This window comes from Amyelois transitella, chromosome 17, assembly GCF_032362555.1.
Source record: "Amyelois transitella isolate CPQ chromosome 17, ilAmyTran1.1, whole genome shotgun sequence".
Taxonomy (NCBI): Eukaryota; Metazoa; Arthropoda; class Insecta; order Lepidoptera; family Pyralidae; genus Amyelois; species Amyelois transitella.
In genome coordinates, this window is record NC_083520.1 from 8,855,806 (window position 1) to 8,872,074 (window position 16,269).

At 36.1% G+C, this 16,269-nt stretch overlaps 2 protein-coding genes across 2 annotated transcripts; both read left to right on the plus strand.

The window, feature by feature from the left end:
* Positions 1–2,068: 2,068 nt before the first annotated feature.
* Positions 2,069–8,199, plus strand: LOC132902754 (mitochondrial 2-oxoglutarate/malate carrier protein-like). The gene is made up of 6 exons (XM_060948994.1): positions 2,069–2,119; positions 3,315–3,533; positions 5,326–5,523; positions 6,351–6,453; positions 7,364–7,488; positions 8,028–8,199. Exons 1-6 carry the CDS (start codon positions 2,079–2,081, stop codon positions 8,197–8,199), a joined length of 858 nt encoding a protein of 285 aa, XP_060804977.1. The 5' UTR covers positions 2,069–2,078.
* A 1,911-nt stretch (positions 8,200–10,110) lies between these two features.
* LOC106138822 (slowpoke-binding protein) lies at positions 10,111–16,250 on the plus strand. The gene is made up of 11 exons (XM_060948923.1): positions 10,111–10,411; positions 10,901–10,951; positions 11,365–11,494; positions 11,802–11,870; positions 12,034–12,136; positions 12,220–12,405; positions 12,787–12,968; positions 13,235–13,409; positions 14,058–14,174; positions 15,376–15,512; positions 16,147–16,250. Exons 1-11 carry the CDS (start codon positions 10,111–10,113, stop codon positions 16,193–16,195), a joined length of 1,500 nt encoding a protein of 499 aa, XP_060804906.1. The 3' UTR covers positions 16,196–16,250.
* The last annotated feature ends 19 nt before the right edge of the window (positions 16,251–16,269 follow it).

Genomic DNA, 16,269 nt, shown 5'->3' on the forward strand with positions numbered 1-16,269 from the left:
AAAAAAAAACTTTTGTCTTTTATTCGAAAATTTTTACCTAGGTGGCGTGTCTGAATGAAGTTATTGTGAGGTGAAAGACTGTTAGCTCTGTTTAACCCGTAAGCGAAAAAGACGTGAGTTTTTGTATGTATCTATGAAACGAGGAAAACGAACCAGCGTTACCGATCTGGAGTTTAAAAAAAAAATTTTTGGTAACATACATTCTAATAAAGAAAGAAAGATTTTAAAGAAGAAAAGAAAGAAAGTGGCGTGATTTTATGTATGTATGTACATTCTAATTTTTGCGAAAATGTTATGAATTAGAATGCTTGTATTAACTGTTTGTCTGTCACGTTTTCACTAAACCGCTAATTTGAATTTTATGAAACTTGGAATAAATATGGTTAAAGTTCGAGGCAAACACAGGCTACTTTATCAGAATTTTCTCCACTGGAACGGGAATAACGAGAATTTTATTTTACCGCGAGTGAAACTGCGACCTAAAAGTAAAGTTACAAACAATTAATTCGCAATGGAGTTTATCAAATTCATATATACATACATACATAAAATCACGCCTCTTTCCTTTTTCTTATAATATCACTATATTAGATCAAGTAGGTTATTTTAATCTTTGTATTAGATAAACTCCATTGCTAATTTAAAGTTATTTAACCTTTTAGCCGCCATGATGCACGGCAATAAAATGTGCCCCTAGCGCCAACACTATTATTTATGCCAAAACTTTAGAGTTGTGAAACATCATTTCGATAAAACAATATGAGAATAAATAATTATATAGATTAAATATGAAATAAAACATTTTAAAGACTGAATTATAAGATTTTAAAGGCATTATAATGATTTGAATGCTAAATTAATCACCTGTGAAAAATACTTCGATACAAAATAATACATAAACAATACTATACCATAGACTAAAAATAATATAAAAATCTATTAAATATCGATTTACCCCATCCCTATGGTTGTATATATTCAACTGCGGCGCTTAATTAATGGAGAAACGGTGAAGTTGCTAGTGATTAACAGTACCAGCTTTTCGATAAGTAATCTTATTGGAAGTTAAAATTATAGCTGTCTTTAAGTATATCTACGACTCTACGTGTATTGTAACGATTAGTTAATACTAAATTGTTTTTTTATATAAAAGTCAATAATTATTTAATTTACTTAGGTAACATTGGTAAAAAGTTTTAGTTTTATTTATACTGACAATGATTGATTTCATTAGTGAAACAGCTCTAATTTTATACAAATTGATTTGTGGCAAAATGGAAAAACCTACTATTATTACTTATCGTACAATTACCCTCACTATCATCACAGATTGCTCGTTTGTGACGTCACTGGCGGTTGAATATATGCAACTACGGCGTTGGTCGGTTAAGATAATATGAGATGGGCTAGTGTTGTACACTTAGCTTGTTTTAGTAATAACCGAAAATGAACGATTTGTAAATTTACTTTGTTTTTCTTTAAAGCGCAGTTTGTAGACATACATTTTTCGGTTTTAAGTAAACAAAATATTATTTTTTTATTGATATTTCATTAATTTACAATATATCTTGCGTTAAGTATGGGAGGTATAGAAATATGGATAATCGATTGGGTACATCACTGCTGTTGGATTTATGCAACTGTGGCTGTGCATTCATACAAAATTTTTTGATGATGCGGATTGCTTTCACATGTTTCTTTATTTGAAATTTTACTCATACCTAAAGTGATAAAAGGAAGTAGTAAGGAATAAGACAGTCTTATTTTGAACTTAACCTTAATACCATAATTTATTATTTATAATTTACTTTCTGGATGCGTTACAACTAACAACAGAAATTTTGTTGTATATATACAACTGTGGCGCTAAGGACACAAACTGAATTTGTTGAATATATACAACTGCGGCGGTTAATGGGTTAAAGAGTTTTCTGATCGCTCTTTAATTTTCATTCAATTTAGACTCTTCAGACAATCCATTGACAAATTGCTATAACCTAAAAAACATTGACAAATGTAAGGAGAAGAAAAATCCACAAACGAATCCCGGTTCTCAATCATTATTTCAATCCATCAAAATGTCACAACATGTTTACAACACTTACAACCTAATAAAGATGTAATAAACATTATAATATCTACAAAAAAACAAACCCCATCCCACAGCTAAATCGAAAACATGCACTAAACGACAAAATTACTTAAAACCAATTGAAAATGGCGCCAAAAGAAAAAACAGATCCAGCGCTCATTAAGACTGGGAAAGGAGTTATATCTGGGTGAACTTATTTTATTTTCCATACATACTTATAATCACGTCTTTATCCCTTACAAGGTAGACAGAGCCAGTCGTGCAAAGTATGAAAGGCCGCATTGAGCAGTTGAGCTGTATGGCTTATTTTCCATTTTAATTCATTTGTCTTAAGTGCCGTGTGGTTCCCAACACCAATAGGAAAAGAATAGGACCACCCATCTCTTTCCCATGGATATCGTAAAAGGCGACTAAATGATAGGCTGATTGGGAGTCTTGTAGGCGATGGGCTGTCAGTATTTGAATCTCAATTCTATCATTAAGGCAAACAGCTGAACATAGCCTATATCAGTCATTTCGAGACTATTGGCTTTGTCTATCCCGCAAGGGATGTAGACGTGATTATATGTATGTATGTTTAATTGTTTTTCCAACTTTGCGTATTCCTAGTTGCAAAAACTTGCAGAAGGCAAGTTAAGGATCCGCCTTTTGACATTTCTTTCTCCATAATGACCGATTTTCATCATGTAGGTACAGTTGGGATCAAAAAAACGTGACTTTTATGGTGTTAGTGTAAAAGGGGATAAGTTTTAGCAGGCCTAGCTGTACCTAGCAGTCGAACCTTAGACATTTATGATCTAGGTACAAGAAACGCCATAAGCGTAGGAAGGATAGGGCGGTGTCCATCACAAAAAAAAACTTAGCTGCGGCATAACATAACATATAATCACGTCTATATCCTTAGCGGTATAGAGCCAACAGACATCATAAAACTGAAAGGCCTCGTTCAGCTGTTTGGTTTAATGAAAGAATTGAGCTTCAAATTGTGTCAGGTTGCTACCCCAACGCCTAAAAGAGGAATCCCAATTATATAATTCTTAGACATTTATGATCCAGGTACAAGAAACACACAAAAAAACTTAGCTTATCTTAAAATTTTGACTTTTACTAACAGAAACGGATCAGTATACATCTGAGTTTACAAATAAATGTATTTTTATAAATTTAATACTGATGTTGCCGTATTTTATTCAAATCTAACACCGAATTATGCGTATTCCAGAATGGCAGCAACTTTGTTTGTTCATCCGCTGGACGTACTCAAAATCCGTCTCCAGATCTCGCCAGAACGAGTGACTTCGGTCGGAATGGCTCATCAGATGCTCAAGTATGAAGGTTGGCCGGCTCTGTACTGTGGTCTGACGGCTGGACTGCTTCGTCAGGCCACGTATACGGCGGCTAGGTTGGCTACTTATGAGGCGCTCACTAAAAGATATATTAGGTAAGACTTGACAGTTGAACAGCTAGAATAACCTTCAAGACTGTTGGCTCTGTCTACCCCGCAAGGGATATAGACGTGACTATATGTATGTATGTATAACCGCAGTACTGCTACGGTATAATAATCACCCCTTATTCTCAGGGGGGCAGACACTGATAAGATTGGTGCCGTGTGGTTCCCGGCACCGATATAAAAAAGAATAGGACCACTCCATCTCATTTCCCATGGAAGTCGTAAGAGGTGACTGAGGAATGGGCTTATAATCTTGGGATTCTTATTTTAGGCGATGGGTTAGCAACCTGTCTCTATTTGAATCTCAATTCTATCATAAAGCCAAACAGCTGAACGTTGCCTTTCAGTCTCTTCAAGGCTGTTGGCTCTGTCTACCCCGCAAGGGATATAGACGTGACTATATGAATGAACGAATAAATTATACTTTTAGGGGGTCAAGAAAGGGTGCGCTGTTAGAGAGCAAACGTGTGAGCAGCGCACTCCTTCCATCATTCGGCTCTTTTCACCGGAAGGTTGGTGGAACCATCGGTGCTGGTAGGATGGTGTGCTACATACATACATACATATGGTCACGTCTATATGCCATGCGGGGTAGACAGAGCCAACAGTCTTGAAGAATAAATGGCCACGTTCAACTATTTGGCTTAATGATAGAATTGAGATTCAAATAGTGACTGGTTGCTAGCCCATCGCCTAAAAGAAGAATCCCAAGTTTATAAGCCTATCCCTGGTGTACTCTAAAATAAAGGCTCGAGTATATTAAAGTTTGAAGTTTGGTAGTCACAAAGATATATATCTAAGCAAGGGTTAGATGAACACTGCCAATTTGTTACAAGTTTGGTATGTTAAGTCTGTCTTTAAGAAAAAAGGAGGGCAAGCATCAATAGAGTAGGTTATCTGATGCATTCGTTCAGATGCTAGTTGAAATAGTGGTTGAATCGCGAAGGCAGTTATACCTCGCTTGTAGATATACTTATTAGTCTAGATAAGACTCGATCACTTAATATTGAAGTGCACTCGACCACTTAAGCTAACTGCTTGTGTTATTTCTTTAGTACTAATCAATATATAGATATAAATATCATGTTAGACTGGTACCTCAAAAAGAGAAAAAATCTATTATAATTAATAGGTATGACATATTTTAGGTTTTTATTATTTACCTGTTTTAATATGTATCTATACTGATTTTATAAAGCTGAAAAGTTTGTTTGTTTGTTTGAATGCGCTTATCTCAGGAACTACTAATTCGCGTTAATTTTTTTGCGTTGAAAAGCCTAAAGCCTTCCTTGATAAATAGTCTACATTTATTGAGGAAGGCTTAAGGCTATATAACACCACGCTGCAACTATAAGGAGCAAAGAAATAATGGAAAATTTGAAAAAAAACCGAGGAAAATTATTCATCCTTGAGGGCTTCAATGATGCCCAAAATAACTATTCCACGCGTACGAAGTTGCGGGCACAGCTAGTATTTATAGATTTATAGAAAATATTATCATGTTTAAAAGGATAATAGGTGCCGTGTGGTTCCTGGCACCAATACAAAAAAGAATAGGACCACTCCATCTCTTTCCCATGGATGTCGTTAAAGGCGACTAAGGGATAGGCTTACCAACTTGGGATTCTTTTTTAGGCGATGGGCTAGCACTGTCCTGTCACTATTTGAATCTCAATTTTATCATTTAGCCAAATAGCTGAACGTGGCCATTCAGTCTTTGCAAGACTGTTGGCTCTGACTGTTGGATATAGACGTGACCATATGTATGTACGTTTAATAGGAATAACAAGAAACCTCCGGAAGGCAATGACAAAATCTTGGTGGGTGTCTGCGCGGGCTTGGTCGGTGGTCTAGTGGGGAACCCCTCCGAAGTGGTGCTCGTCCGGAGAATGGCTGAGGGTTGCCTCCCCTGCCCAGCAAAATGTGGACGTGGATGTTGCCCGAGTGGATATTTAGGAACCGTTGACGGTTTTAGGAAGTAAGCATTTTATTTACTTACTAGCGACCCGCCCCGGCTTCGCACGGGTGCAAAATTCGAAAAAAATTATACATAAAAACCTTCCTCTTGAATCACTCTACCTGTTACAAAAAACCGCATCAAAATCCGTTGCGTAATTTTAAAGATTTAAGCATACAGACAAACAGACTAAAATAGCGACTTTGTTTTATACTATGTAGTGACTTCGCCCCTGTTAAACGGATAATCCAGATAATTTTAACTCACGCTTGAATTTCAATAAAATCTTCTCTTAGTGCACTGTGTCAAATTTCAGATATAACCCAGCAGTTTTGCTTTTGCGTTGATACATATAAACATACATACATATAGTTCGTCTTGAAAGGCCACGTTTAGCTGTATGGTTTAATGATAGAATTGAGATTCTAAATAGTGACAGGTTGCTAGTCCATCGCTTATAAGAAGAATCCTAAGTTTATAAGCCTTTCCCTCAGTCGCTTTTAACTACATCCATCGAAATGATATGAAGTTGTCCAATTCAATAGTGCCGGGAACCACATGGCAGTTGTGTTATATGTCAGTCAATCACTCAGTTAAAAAGTTAGAAGTAGTACAAGTAGGTAGGTTTATTAAGACCAGTTATCGCCACCACAAAAAATACCATTATGTCCTTCTTAGTACTCCACACAATATGTTCGTGAAATTACATCTAAATCGTTCCAGAGTTTTTGGCGTGAATGATGGAGAAACAAACACACTTTCACATTTATAATATTAGTATATTATGGGTTGTGGCCACGATTCTGAGTTATTTAAGCCTACAATTAACTGATATGTATTTTTTTTAGAATTATTTGTTCCGAAGGCTTCATGGGCCTTTTTCGTGGGACCACTCTAACGCTTCTCAGATCTGTGGGGGTCAGTATCGTGCATATTGGATGCTATAATGAGGTAAGTGTTGTGAAAACAACATAGTTTTTCATGTGACTTTATTTCTATTGGAAATTTAAAAACAACGTCCTCTGTGGCGCAGCGGTAATAAGCTTGTCTGCGACACCGGAGGTCCCGAGTTGGAATCCCGGTCAGGGCATGATGCGAAACGAACTTTCTCTGATTGGTCTGGGTCTTGGATGTTTATCTATAAAAGTAGATATTTATTATAAAATATAGTGTCGTTGAGTTAGTATCTCGTAACACAAGTTTCAAACTTACTTCGTTCGAGGCTAACTCAATCTATGTAATTTGTCCTGTATATATTTATTTTTATGATCATGACCAATACAAAAAAGAATAGGATCACTCCATGTCTTGTCATGGATCTCGTAAAAGGGGACTAAGGGATAGGCTTATAAACTTGGGATTCTTGTTTTAGACGATGGGCTAGCGACCTGTCACTATTTGAATCTCAATTCTATCATGAAGCCAAACAGCTGAAGGTGGCCTATCAGTCTTTTCAAGACTGTTGGCTCTGTCTAGCCCGCAAGGGATATCGACGTTATAATATGTATATACATACGTGATATGATTATGATGAGATGAGACAAAAGAGTTTTATATAATATATTTTAGGCGTGATTTTTATGTATGTATGTATCACTACATAGTATAAAACAAAGTCGCTATTTTAGTCTGTTTGTTTGTATGCTTAAATCTTTAAAATTACGCAACGGATTTTGATGCGGTTTTTTGTAACAGGTAGAGTGATTCAAAAGGAACGTTTCTATGTAGATATAATAACATTTATAATTTTGCACCCGTGCGAAGCCGGGGCGGGTCGCTAGTGTATGTATGTATAAAGAACTTGAAATATTTTTTTAATTAACCGCAAAGGAAACGCATTGCTTATTGATTTTTCCTCTAGATTCGTGAATACGTCAAGGAGAGAACTGGCGAGAAAGACCCCGACACACTGACGATGTACACCGCAGTCGCGCTCAGCTTCGTCACGGCACTTCTGACCCATCCTATTGATGTCGTCAAAACATTGTGAGACATCAGTTTAACATATATACATACATAAAATCACGCCTCTTTCCCGGAGGTGTAAGCAGAGACTACCTCTTTCCAATTGCCACGATCTCTGCATACTTTCTTCGCTTCATCCACATTCATAATCATAATCATATCAGTATATCATATTATCATATTTATTTATTCTTTTCAAAGCTGTCATGTCGTTCACGTCACCAATAGGAAAAAGAATAAGACCACTCCATCTCGTTCCCATGGATGTCGTAAAAGGCGACTAAGGGGTAGTAAACTTGGACTTGTAAACTTGGGATTCTTCTTTTAGGCGACAGGCTACAGTCAACCTGTCACTATGTGAATCTCGTTTCTATCACTAAGCCAAGCAGCTAAAGGTGTCCTATCAGTCTTTTGATTTTTTTTTTCTTTAATCACGTCTGTATCCCTTGCGGGGTAGACAGAGCCAACAGTCTCGAAATCACCAATAGGCCACGTTCAGCTGTTAGCCCGTCGCCTAAAAGAAGAATCATTCCATGAGGTTAAGTTAATCTTTTTTTCAGTTTTCAAATATCAAGATCGGATTGCATTACTCAAAGGGCGGTGTTCAATCGCGTGATTCGTACCAAAGGAGTGTTTGGTCTATGGAAAGGATTCACTCCTTATTTTATAAGAATGGCTATTCATACAATGATAGCATTATTGGTAATGGAACATCTGAAAGATTACAAATGAATTTTGCAAGAATGATGTCGAAACAATGAATAATAATTCTGAGTTAATAAGGTTTGAAATACCAGGTTATTTAAATCATTTGATTAATACCTACTTAAGTCACGAAATGTAAATATATTTATTTATAACCGATAACCGGCTCTTATTACATACATTCATATAGTTACGTCTATATCCCTTACGGGGTAGACAGAGCCAATAGCCCCGGAAAGACTGAATCGCCACGTTCAGCTGCTCGGCTGAGATCCAAATAGTGACAGGTTGCTAGTCCATCGCCCAAAAAAGGATCGCAATTTTATAAGCTTATCCCTTAGTCGCCTTTTACGATCAATTATGGGAAAGAGATGGAGTGGTCCTATTCTTTTTTGTATTGGTGCCGGGAACCACACGGCACACCGTCTCTTATTTAAACGAAACGAAACGAAAAATACTGATCCATTATGATAATAGGCTATTTGACTGTATTAAAAATATACATTTCTTTTATGTCATCAGTCTTAATATAATTTTTTTGGAGCGATTTGTAATAACGCGAGATAAAAATATTGCATTATTTAAACAAAATCCGTCTAAGAAAATTAGGTTTTTATATGCAGCTGTCACGTGACTAAAAACGAACGTGATTGGCTATTTCTATTATGACGTCAATTATCCATAAACAGACTGTGGATCGTACCGTTCCTTAGTGTTCGCTATTATTTTTCAAGATTTTATAAGTGTTTGATCGCTCAGGATAAGTCAGATAACATAGGTATTTAATAATGGAAACCAATTCCGCGAAAGCTGACAGTCGAAACCTACCAAAAGTGGACGCAATAATGGTTGGAAGAAGAAATCTGGATTGTCTTCTTCAAAGACAATCCAGGTTTCTATGCTGCCGAACTGAGGAATGTGAAAACATCAATGTAAGTATATCTTGGTAACCACTGATCTTAGATCATGATCTGAAACCACTTCTTGCGAATATTCAAATCCATCGGCATAGAAAAAAACAGTTTCGTAGGAGATTTTATTGTTGTATTAGTGCATTGGCACTGCACAACATTTATAGGAACTCATTTTAATAATTTTCACACATATGACGTGGCACAAGTTAAATAAAACAAGAGAAAAGCAAAACTTTTCGAAACACCAACAAGCTTTGTATGATATTTACACGAAATTTACGTCACTGCATGCCATGGCCGCCATATTGCTAAAAGTCGCGTTTTGGCGGCATATTTGAATATTTCATTTTCTTTTTCGATTTTTTAATAAAATAACTGTAATAAAGGCAGAAAAGTATTTTTGTAGGGCTCCTTATAAACAAATAAATACCCTTAGATAGTTTTTAAAACTTTGTCAAATAGCCTATTGTGAATAAAATTAAAGTAGCCTTCTTCGGTACCAAATGTCTTTATCGGTACAGTATTTTTTAACCTTTTCAAAACAAATTTTTTTTTAGTATTTATAAAGAATTTCCAATACAATTTAGGTATATGGGAAGACACCTACTATAAGTCCATTATTGTTCTTTAGTTAATTATCTAGTAGGTAAGTTTGTATTGGATTAAATACATAAAGTCATAGTTGAACTCAGACTAACAGCGGAAAACGCTGGACATCTACCTAGGTAGGTGCGGCTCGGCTAATACCGCACTTGAGGGGCTTCAATTAGTCCATATTGACATAGTTTACGAAGAGTCGCGGAGATATTGCAACGTTTCAACGTATTATCAAAGTGTTAATGTAGTTAATTCTATCAAACTAGTATTGCGGTGTTTGATGATGACACGCCACATTATTATAATATCGTCTATATAAGTTAAACGATGATATTCGTAAATATCGAGAACTTTAAGTGGTTGTTTCGTTATTATGAATCTTTTTTAATGCACCTATGTTAAGTGACGATTTTCAAAAATCAAATTAATGAAATACACCTTCAAGAAATTGAAATTGGGTTTTCTACGGAGATCTGCCAATATGTTCAACCTGTATCAACATATGAAAGCAAATAATGAGGGGAAAGAACCTAAAGAGCCGGAGACAACTGGCCATGATAGATTTTATCAGGAACGACCAAGGTCGACTTATAGAAAGAAAAAACGTCGTGGTGCCTGCAGAAGGGCTCAGTCCGCAGCTGAGCTGAATCCAGAATCAATAGCTGCAGCCAATAGGAGGAATGCTTTTAAAATTCGATCCGTTTCCACGGACAGAGAGGAAAGTGAAGGTAGAGATTATGATTCTGTACATATGCTTGGTTTCCAATTAGTGCTCATCATATATCTTTTACATAATCAGAAGTTAGATTTAGTTTGCTTAACTGCAATAACCTGATTACAGTAAATAAAATAAAATCAAACTTCTGGCGACCCTATTAACAATTGAACGAGACCAAACAGGCCAAAATAACTAAAACATTCAGACAACTGAACGATCTGATCTCATGAGGTTCTTTTTATCATCATCAAAACTATGTATCAATAGTTAAAAAAACAATAAACTTACGTGAAATACTATATTTATTTATCCTCAAAGTTGAAACTGCTTAAACAATCATATAAAACACCATGAGTGATTTTGTGTTTTTCTGTTTTCAAACTTCTGCTAACATTTGCTTCAATTCTTCTTTCTTGTTTGGCGTACGATGGTCTAACAGTTTAATGTTATCAATTTGTTTGTATAAAATGTATGATCCTTCTGTTCTTGCCTTCTGAAGAAGCTGGGAAACAAGAAGAAGCGGACGGATCATCGTGCGCTTGTAGCTCAAGTAACTTATTCATTTCTTTTTCTTCTTTTCTATCCATTTCTTTAGAATGAATATTTTTTTGTAGTTTTTTTTCATTTCATTTCTCTCAACATAGTGTTCATAGCTTTTGTTTTTGAACTTAAGTCCAGTAAAGACAGTTAATAAACGTGATGAAAGTAGGTACTTATTAAAAGTAAGGTTGACAATTTTTACCATCAGCTCCAAATACAGCGGATTTTTTTTTTTTTTTCATTAAGGGGAAAGCTTAAAATTGTCTCAATTATACGCAACTGAAAATAACACGATCAATTTTCATCTTATAGATTTTTCTATTCATAATTCCTTTTCTTTAGCATGTAACACTCTTTCGAATAATAATAATTGCGAGGACTACGTACGCGGGATATGACTAATCTTAAAGATTATGTTTTTAGAAGAAAACTCCGAACGCGCCCCGCTGGTGGCACAGAAGATAGACTCCCTAGCAAAGTTGTTGTTCAACAAATCAATCATAGGAGGCGGGTCTGGAAAGTCATCACCATCAGAACCACCAGCTTCACCACGGTGAGTTATTTATCACCAGCTGTTCGCAACTTCGTACGCGCGCTTTACGTCGCTTACCGCTATGAGGCTTAATAGCTTATTCTTTGTTTAATTCATTGTCGGTGGAACGTCTTCTATTTTTTTTTATTGATAGGATGCTTAAAAGTTCAACCTGTTTGTTTTTTTTTCAAATCTCTTACTATTTCACTCCCAATTTTGGTTCTAAATATGTAGTTACTTTACAAACTGTTTTATAATATGTCTCATGTATATACATATACATATAAAATAATGATATTGACGATAATTGATATTTATGATTTCACAGGGTGGAACGTTCGATGGAAAGTTCTGCGGCTTTAGCAATCTGTACGGAATATTTAACGCAGTCATCACGGTAAATTTCTCATGGTCGATTGATTATGTTTTTGACTATTGCACACGTAGTTTTGCCGTATGTTCAAATATCCTATTCCAATATCAATATTTTTTAAAGTAGATAGATATTAATACTTTCAGGCGAATTATATAAACGTATTAAGGAAAATAAATTATTTCAGGTACGACCTGATATCTCAACTGGGAGCCATTGGGGCACGAGCTAACAAGCATTGGTTCGCCATTCACGACAACTCAATTAAAACTGATAGACTGCTGACTTTGGTAAGTGCCTATTCATAAAATTATATTATTACGATATTATTAGAGAATTTTATCAAAAGCTTAAATCTTTGATCCTATTTCAGATGCCATTAACTAACAAATGTCCTATAGACCCAAGCGAAAGGTCCCGAGGGCTTATAATGGAGTTGTTTCGGGCATTACACCATCCCTACATATGTCCGGTGTTAGATCTCGAATTATGTAGTGGGCATGCCTTGGCTGTACTACCATTTAATGCCAGAGGAAGTCTGAAAGATCTCATTTATAAGGTACAAATTTTATAACATTCCGTGTTGTTGAAAAACGCAACAATCTTTTGAACAGTCTTTGTCTTTTGTATCATACAATACCTGTATTCTTTTTATCTAAAACATAACATTTTATTGTTATCTAGGAACATAATGAAGAAATTGGTTAACAATAAATCGTTGAATATTAAAAAAAAACCTTTCATAAATGTAATACTCATAATTTTAGTCCAGTCAATTGACACATTCATCCTTGCATCCAAAAATTTGTTTAAAAGTTAAGGACACCTTTGTAATGAGACTGTAAAAGTCCGTATTGATCCTATATCTGTAATTTTTTTCAATATTATAATATGTACTTTTATAAATTAGGTATACCAACTCAATTTTTCTCTCTCACAGTGCAATTGGAACGAGGAATATTCTCGAAAGTACGGTTCAGTCGGGACGGGTCTCCCGGCTCAGCAAGTTGCCAGATTCGGCCGCCAGATGCTAGAGGGCCTCATGTTCCTAAAGGAGAAGGGATTTCCGCCTTTCCGCCATTTGCACTCGGGCAATGTTGTTGTACAAAATGGCGTCGCGCGGTAAGTGATTTTGGCGCCCAACATGTAGCTGAGGTTAAAATTTATTGAATAAATCCGATATTCTTTTGGTGCTCAACCTGGTTTTTGTATAAACCCATGGCTCTACAAACCTTCCAGTTATACCAGCCGAATCCTGTTCAGAGTGCGCTTCTCTCACGTTTGCTCTTTAGCGCATGCGTTCTTGACTTCCCACAAAATCTCTGTATGGTTGAATTACGCGCATGCCTCTTATGCTATATTTTTAACCAAGGTTTTGTTTAACCCAGGATCTGCGGTTTAGAAAACACCCTGATAGGAGCCCTGCCGCGGTGTCCCATAGCCCTGGCGGCGCCACTCGAACATGTGGAAACACTATCTTTGGGTCACGTGCTGTATGAAATGTGCGCAGGCGCAGAATTGGACCTTACGCTATTAGAGGATTTGGTTCCGAATTATCCACATGTAAGTATTAAATAGAAGAGTTTTAAAGCTGGGCATATTTTTTTAAGCATTGGGCTTGCAACCAGACACTATGTTTGAACGTTATTACTTACTGTTATGTGAAATTTATCAGGTAAGTTATGATATGAGGGGAAGATAATAGCTAAATTCTTTGGCCAAACTAAAAAAAATCAATATCTTAAATCAACTAGCTTGCATGAAAAGATCGATTAATATATGTAGATGATGTAAATTTGCATGACCTAAGCATTAACATGACATAAATACACGCTTTTTTCCCGGAGGGGTAGGCATTACGGCATTACTACCTCTTTCCATTAATCGTAACAGTAGTAAATATTAACTTTCTCACTACCCCACCAGCGAAAAAGCGTGATTAAATGTATGTATTAAAAATTATGTATACAAAAAGTCGTATGTATTTAAAAAAATTAATAAACTGTTTATTAATTAATCTTTTAAGATAATCACGAAGTCAAACATAGTCGAAGTATATTGCAAGTATTAAATGAATAAAAGCTCTCAGGTCACATTTGAATCTCATACACATATTACGTCACCGCGGTTTAGACAGAACGTGGCCTTTCAGTCTTTGCAATACTGTTGGCTATGTCTTCTCTTCAAGTATATATATGTAAATGTTCACAGGTAGCGGAGATAATCGAGCAGATCTTTGGCCACCGCACGCCGAGCCTTCACGAGCTGCTGTTATGTGAGCTGTTCAGGAAGATTGACCTTAGGGAGATGAAGGGCCCATGCTTACCGGTAATTTTTTACTATGTACAATTTAGGTCTTACTTAATTGATTCTGTAGGACTTTGGTTTTAAGAGTCGTGAATTTTCCTGGTTAAATTATCACATCGGAAACGATGGTATACCATTAATAGATAGATATATAGAATCATCATGATATATTGATGCCAGGAACCACACGGCCATCGTAAAAGGCGATTAAGGATAGGCTTATAAACTTGGGATTCTTCTTTTAGGCGATGGGCTAGCAACCTGTCACTATTTATATCTCACTTCTATTATTTAGACGTGATTATATTTATAAATGTATGTACAATCATAAATTCTATAATGAAACAGCAGAATAGTTGGCATAGTCTAAAAATATTTATTTGTCTTTTAAAGAACAGTACATGAAACGTCAGCAGATAGCGTTACGTATTTATAACATTCTGTTATATCCACACGCGTTTTAATGAAATAAGAAATATTATGGTTACTACGTGCTACGAACTAGAAGCTACGAGATAGCTACGAAGTTGAAGCTACGATAGAAGTTACGAACGCGGATCATCTACGAAGCTTTAGCTACGACGCCTACGACCAATAAGCTACGCAAAGAATATATTAATTTTCTTGTGCACTTTAAATTTTGGTTATGTTTTAAATAAAAAGAACTAAAGTGAAAAGTTAGGTTACACATAATATCGAGATACTACGATTATATTATATTTGAGGCGTAAAACTTACTACAAATTTTGTTTTTAATTGATTTTCCATAACTAGTACGCCCGCGTGGGTCCAATCGCGTTGTTCTAAAATTCTGTTAGTGACATTTGTCATACATTTTGGGAGCGTATGTCCCAAAGTGGATATCTTTTTAAATTATACAGACTACTACTAGGTGATATGAATTTCTTAAAGAAAAATTATCATTATGAAGATAAAGATAATTTATTTGCCATAACACGTCATTATTCAATTACATTGGTTGTTAAAATAATGTATAGTTAAAATACGAGTAAGAACATTTTGGGAGCGTACGTCCCAAAGTGGATATCTTTTTTAATTATACAGACTACTATACCAGGTGATATGAATTTCTTAAAGAAAAATTATCATTATGAAGATAAAGATAATGTATTTTCCAAAACACGTCATCATTCAATTGCATCGGTTGTTAAAATAATGCATAGTTAAAATAAATTATATGTATCTCTTTTTTTGTTGTTAGAACTTCAGCCAGAGACTATCCCGGTCTTGTTTGTCGCTACTGGGGGAGGTTTCCCGTCGTCAGCCCGGCTCCCCCCGCACCCGCACTCCCCCGCGCCGGTCAGGTCCTGTCTCCCCCGCCACACCGCCCGCCAGGAGGTAAAACTGTGAAGTGTAATAAATCAGAAATGATGATGTTTCTCATAGCTGCAGAAATTGGCAGTCCACCTCTTACCTCTTTAAGCTACGATGGACCAATATGTTCTTAAAGAAGGTAAAACACTATACGCTCATTTATTCATAAGTGATTTGGCCAGACTATCTTTGTTCGTTGTTGATTGGGGGAGGGGTCCCGTCGTCAACCCGGCTTAACCCGCACTCCCACGCCCCGGTCTGGACCAGGTTACCAGGAGTGTGTTTTACCACCCCCGCCAGGAGGTAAAGCACTTCTCATAGCCTTTTTATTCGTCAGAACTTATATATTTGCCATTGCTGAATAAGTGTTCAAAACATTCAAAAGTAGAATTAATGGGTATCTCTTGCATACGCATGCAACATCTTCGTCACTTACCATCAGGTGAGATGGAAGACAAGTCCCTAATCCTGTGTATATTGAATTAAAAAAATTACAGTTAGACAAGACCAAGGGGACTAATGCCAGAAGCCTTTTTGTATTTTTAAGGCTGTTGGCTCTGTCTACCCCGCAAAGGATATATATGTATTCTCACAGCGTTTTACATTTTAGTGCCTTTCGATAGAAAGTAGTCTTTTATTGTCTATATATTGTTTTCAGGAGGCATTTCCCCGTAGACCAGGACTACACCGAGGAGTGGCAGTGGTGATAATAATATTATGCAAATTATTATATGTGATTTTAATAAATATGCTGGTATTTGCTATTTGACTTTCATTTTTG